This window comes from Orbicella franksi, chromosome 15 (genome assembly GCF_964199315.1).
Source record: "Orbicella franksi chromosome 15, jaOrbFran1.1, whole genome shotgun sequence".
In the NCBI taxonomy this organism is placed as follows: domain Eukaryota; kingdom Metazoa; phylum Cnidaria; class Anthozoa; order Scleractinia; family Merulinidae; genus Orbicella; species Orbicella franksi.
Window position 1 is genome coordinate 18,881,847 of NC_138159.1, and position 6,000 is coordinate 18,887,846.

General features: G+C 43.3%; 1 protein-coding gene across 1 annotated transcript in view; it reads left to right on the forward strand.

Moving 5' to 3' along the window:
* Nucleotides 1-6,000, forward strand: part of LOC145469337 (dynein axonemal heavy chain 6-like) — a 72,872-nt gene that overhangs the window by 49,529 nt on the left and 17,343 nt on the right. The window contains exons 40-45 of the mRNA XM_081453017.1: nt 176-1,285; nt 1,826-2,043; nt 2,751-2,970; nt 3,527-3,829; nt 4,448-4,771; nt 5,751-6,000. The exon at nt 5,751-6,000 is cut by the window's right edge and continues 404 nt beyond it. Of these exons, the coding sequence (XP_081309143.1) occupies nt 176-1,285; nt 1,826-2,043; nt 2,751-2,970; nt 3,527-3,829; nt 4,448-4,771; nt 5,751-6,000 (2,425 nt within the window). The remainder of the gene's footprint in view (nt 1-175; nt 1,286-1,825; nt 2,044-2,750; nt 2,971-3,526; nt 3,830-4,447; nt 4,772-5,750) is intronic.

A 6,000-nucleotide genomic window follows, 5' to 3' on the forward strand; every position in this document is an offset into this window, starting at 1 on the left:
CTGGAAGAACGCTAGCTATATAACAATGGTACTTAGACCCCTTCTGTGGTCAGTTTTCTATTGCTATTGCTCCAAACAAGCAAGGAGATTTTAAGTCATTTATTGCTTTGATTTACAAATATTTTGTATTAAGCATCAAGAGTCACTGAATGTACCGTTGTTGTTTTTCTGATAGTTCCCTCCAGAAGCATTTGACCATCTTCTCCAGCTCTTTGAACACAGCATTGACTTGGGACTTCGCTTTATGTCTACCTACAACAAGCTCCAACACATCACTGCACCAAATCTCAGCATCGTCTCCACACTGTGTAACATCATTAGTGGCTTTGTAGAAATTATTAACAGTCAAGGGGGATTCACCGTCGGTGGAGCTCCGAACTCTGCCGAAGATGGCGGAGAAATGTCGGAAACGACTTCGGCTAAAACTGTCACATTTGCCGACGACTCGGAGCACGAGCTCGCCTCACGCAAATTATCATACATCCAGCGCAATCCTACGCAGCTTCAGAACTTTCTGGGAAAGATCTTTGTGTTCGCGTACACGTGGGCGTTTGGTGGGAATCTTCACTCTCAAAGTGTCATTGGAGATGACGAAGATGGGAGTAGTTCGGCGAAGGAGAGCCCCCCGGTGTGGCAATTATTTGACAATTTAGTTCGTGACCTGTTTGAAATCGACGCCCCGATAGGCGTGAAATTACCCCCCGGAAACGACAGCATTGCCAACTACTACATCGACATGGAGAGTGGGCAGTTTGCTCTGTGGAGTAATTTAGTCCCCTCTACTCGGGCTCTCATTGCTAAAGCAGTCTCTAGCCAGTTTGCCATTTCAGATACTCTCAACGCGCTTGACGATCCACCGCCGCTGAAAAACCAAATAGAAGTGGATCGTTCCCTTGTCCCAACCGTTGACACGGTGCGTTACGCTTTTCTGGTCGCGTTGATGGCGTTGAACGGCCAACCGGTTTTACTAACCGGAGAAACCGGTACAGGCAAAACTGCCTTGATCCAGGACACGTTAGTTCGGCTGTCCCAAGCGGGAGGGACTGGCGCTGGTACGGGAACTATCCTGGGTGCGGTTTTTCGAGCCGGCAAGAAAAACTTGGTGGACAGCATTATAGAGATCACATCAGGTGACGGAGTGAAAGAAGACATGAATGCTGCTGAGGTCGTTTTTAATTCCATGCATTTCTCAGCTTACACGAGTTCTGCTAAGACTCTCAGTTTCATTGAGTCCAAGCTGGTAAAGAGAGGACGGGATGTCCTGGGACCAAGACCGGGCAAGAAGGTACCTTATAGGCCTTTCTTAAAAATACCATAATACTCTTCAAGGTGCAAGTTTAGCCCCCGTCCACACTACCCCGGGGAAATTTGAAAACGGAGGTTTCACTCTGAAAACACATCAAATGTTTCCGTCCACACTACTCCGGATAAACTTTAAACGCCACAATCACCGGTCATTTTGGATTTGTATTTGACGAAACCCCGGTCAAGGAAATCACATGATTATCGTGACGTCATCATTTCGAAAAGCTCCGTTTTCAAAATGTTTTCCGTTTAGATTAAAACGAAAAGCCGTCGTGTTCAAATTCCTCCGGTTTTAAGAGCGTTTTCGAAAAGCTCCGTTTTTGTGACGGATTAGTGTGGACAGTAGGCCTAACCGTAGAAATAAAGTTGCTTTTTCAATTTTTCAAATTTCTCCGCCGCAGTGTAGACGGGACTTTGACCTGCCGTTTGAAAAAAAAATGGTATTTTTTGAAAAGGCCTACAAAAAATTGTTTATTTTCTGTGTCAATTATGTTTAAATCTACTTGTTATATTCCCACAGGTCATTATCTTTGTTGATGACCTCAATATGCCTCAGCCTGACCAGTATCATTCCCAGCCCCCTCTCGAGCTACTCCGTCAGTTCCTGGACTGCAGAGGATTCTACGACTCAAAGAAGCTTCAGTGGAAGGAAGTGCATGACGTCACACTGTTAGCTGCGTGTGCTCCCCCAGGGGGAGGGAGAAGTGCTATTAATGATCGGCTTTTAAGACACTTCAGGTTAGGAGGTGGTGATGTAATTTTCATTAACTATTTTGGTCTCAGTTTAGTGATCACACGCTGTTGAGTATGTGTTTAGAAGTCACGCTCTTTGTGGAAACTGACGCTGTGCTGTTAGCCTGACAACTAGTTCTCCCACTGGGAGAAGAGGCTGAAGGAGACAGCATTTTCCTTGTTTTCATCTAATCATCGAGTGGATTACCTGCTTCTGGGCTTACGGGCTGCGACTAGATTGAACAGAAGCCTCTACAGTCCATACAATAGGATATGAAGAATTCGCTGATGGGTTCTACATCCGTTGTAGTCGCTAAGTGTTCTCTCTTGCCTAGCTGTCCGCGCAAAAGTCTGGGGAGGAGTAGGCGAATGCTCTTCAGTGAGGTCATTGGTTACGTTAGACCCCAGACGCCCTGAGCCGAGAACGCCAAGGGACTAGGCTGTTCTGCATCAAGGTCCTTTGGAATTAACTTCTCAGTTAACTGCCTTTCTTGTTTCTCCACTGTTTGATCTGTGAACCAGTATTAAATGTAGTAATCCTCCAAAGTTCATTTCAGAAGGGTGACCTACACACTCCTCATGGGTTAGATACACTTAGTTTGCCAGTTTAACTAGTCTTACTGGTTAGACCGGTTTAACTGGTTTAACCAGTTTAACTTGTTAAACCGGTTTAATTTGTTTACTATAGAATGTCTGTTTTTCTTTCTATCTAGTGTGCTAAACCTTCCGCATCCTTCATCCAAGTGGCTGCATCACATCTACACCACGCAGCTGGGACGCTTCCTAGAGAAATTAGACTTCACACCCGAGGTGCGAGACGCCTGTGAGGATCTGGTCTCCACTGCTATGGGCCTGTACTTCGACCTGAGTGCTAATCTCCTCCCCACCCCTGCTAAGTCGCATTATACCTTCAATTTACGGGACCTGAACAAAGTAAGTGAATGTGAACATGACGTCAGGTTAGGTTGAAACGTGTGTCAGGCTCTACCCTAAAATCCTGGGCCGGCACCAATATACCAAGTTGCCATAGTATTCCGGCCGTTACCTTGTAACGTCTTGGCGAGCAAGACTGTAGCTTCAACGTTTGGGCGAAATTTTTTTTTTTTCAGTTATCTAAAAAAACTGTCTTATACCCCATTCATATAATTAAAACATATTTTAAGTGAATCAGGTTTCGGTTTTTTAGCGTAATTTGTAAATTACGCTTTCCAGTTTCTCGTAATTTGGATCCGCTTGCGAATTCTACCATATTTCTTGTTTGCTTGATTATTTACGGGAATTGAAAGGTTAAATAATTTACGTTTGGTTGAGCGAAGCGAATTGGAAGGTAAGACAAATTTCAAACCACCTTGGTAACATATTTTAAACAGGTTTTTGCCTTGTTAAGTTATGGGGTGTTTGTGGTATGAACAACTGATTTTAACCTTGTTTGGTTTTAACCACTTTAAAACATGTTTAACAAGTTGGTGTGAATGGGCTATTTTTTCAGGTAATTGAGGGTTTACTTCAAGCACATCCATCCGTCATCACATCACGTGACCATTGCGCACAACTTCTCGGTCATGAAGCCTCCCGAGTGTTGCACGATCGTCTCACGAATGACACCGACCGCCGATACTTCTACAAAGTGCTGTCAGAGCAGCTCCATAACGGGTTTAAAACACGCTGGACTCCAGAGGAACTGGAAAAAACGCCGCTGATCTTTGGAGACTTTCTAGAAGGAGGCTCTCCTAACAACGCTCGAGCTTATCGCTTTGCGAGGCAGTACGATCGACTGCCGCAGATTTTAGAGGTGAGTTCATGCGATCTTTTTTCTTTCGTTTTCAAATCTCGAACCCAACCTGATTTGTTCTCTTTTTGTTTATCCTTTACTTGATTCTAGTCTGTTTGGTAATCATTAAATTCGGTCTTGAATGGAATTTTGACTGTTCACTGTAGTAATGGATTGTGGAAGGAAATATTAAGACGAAATCTGATAGGAAATCGAGCAATTTCAACTTTTAATGGACAAAAACCTTCTATCAGAATAATTTTAAATATAGTGTTGTCCATTTTGCATATTCTAAAAGCGAAAGATATAAATAGTTGTCTCAAATAGCACCAAAAACAATTACACTTAGGGAGCTCGAGAAAATGAAATTCAAAGTCCAGAGAAATTGTGCAAACACAAGTAAAAGTTTGTCATCAGTTTCTTTCGGTTTCGATATTTGGTGTTGTTAGAAATGATTTCTTTGGAGACGATGTTTAAAACAGTTGCACAGTTTGCGTTACGATGATCGAAGTTTTTGAACTTCGAACTTCTGGGGATTCCTACTTAATTTCCTTGCTACATTTTTGCTTTTTCGAGATTTCGGAAATTCAGACAAGAACACAATTGAATAGTCAGTGTCTATCTATTTTGCCTTTTCAGGAACACTACGACAGAGCCAACCTATCCGGGGGTAGCGTGGAGCACCGTTTTGTATTCTTCGACATGGCCATCCAGCACGTGACCCGAGCAGCACGTGTTTTTCGTCAGCCCGGCAAACACATGCAGATGGTAGGGGTGGGGGGCACAGGCAAGGCCACGGCCGCTAAGCTAGCCGCGTTCATTGAAGACTGCGCGTTCTTAAGACCTTATGTGTCCCGCACGTACAGCTTGGTCGAGTTTAGAGATGATCTTAAGAAGGGTTGTGTACGGGCTGGAGTGAAGGGTGAAAACATGGTGCTGTTCCTGACAGACAATTTAGTCAAGGTTAGTCTTAGTAATAAGTCATTAAGACACAAACGTAATTTTCCTTACTGCTAGTAAAGAGGGTCAAATGGGGGCTGGTGGAATTTAAGTTATCTGTGGAATTTTTCGCGATTTCCTTCCTGTACTGCTGTAGTTAAAATTTCATTCCGTTTTTATCACTAAATTTTAATCACAAAATGTGTAATTTCTCAACTGACATTTAAGGCTGTGACCAAATTCTCAGTTAAGACCCTCCGTAAAACTTTCTCTTTTTGTCAAGTTAGAATCTTAAACACGTTTGAAAGTCAAAAGCAATACTACTCAGTCTGCGAAGAGTTAGAAAAAAAGGATTGCTAAATGTCGTTTTAACTTGTGCAGTCTGTGGTCGTAATGAAAATGTGCAAAAACCCGCCTTACTAAGGCAGCGTCCAAACTACGCTGGAGAAAGTTGAAAACGCAACTTTATTTCTACGGTTAGGCCTACCGTCCACACTAATCCGTCACAAAAACGGACATTTTCGAAAACGCTCTTCAAATCGGAGAAATTTGAAAACGCCAGCTTTTCGTTTTTTTGTGGAAGGAAAGATTTTGAAAACGGAGCTTTTCGAAAACGTTGAAGTCACGATAATCATGTGATTTCCTTGAGCGAGGTTTCCTCAAACACAAATCCAAAATGACCGGTGATTGTTGCGTTTTTAAATTCATCCAGCGTAGTGTGGACTGGGCCTAACTTACAAGAACGACACTCAGGGATTACAAGGCTTGGTAGCTCAGTTGGTAGAGCACTACACTGGTAGCGCAGAGTTCATGGGTTCGAATCCCCTTCAAGCCTGAATTTTTTTCAGGCTTAAATTTCACAGCTGTTTAAGTTGTGTGTATAACTGCGATGATCAATCGTGTCTTCAAGAGCGATACTGTCTGACGAAGAACACAGCTTCGTCCATCTCCTACCAGTGAATGTTAGAATTCGAATTGACTGCTTCTTAATTTTCTCTTGCAGGATGAATTCCTTGAAGATGTCACAAGTTTTCTAAGTGGAGGAGAAATATCCAATCTTTTCGATCACGAAGACCTTGAGCGTATCTCCTTGGATCTGAAGAGAGAAGCTGTCCGCCAAGGAATCCAAGACACAAAGGAAGCAATCTTTCAATTCTTCCTTCAACGCGTCAGAGAAAAGCTTCACATAGTCTTCTCCACCACCCCCGCGGGATCAAGTTTCCGCCGACGTTGCCGCCTGTACCCACCCCTGA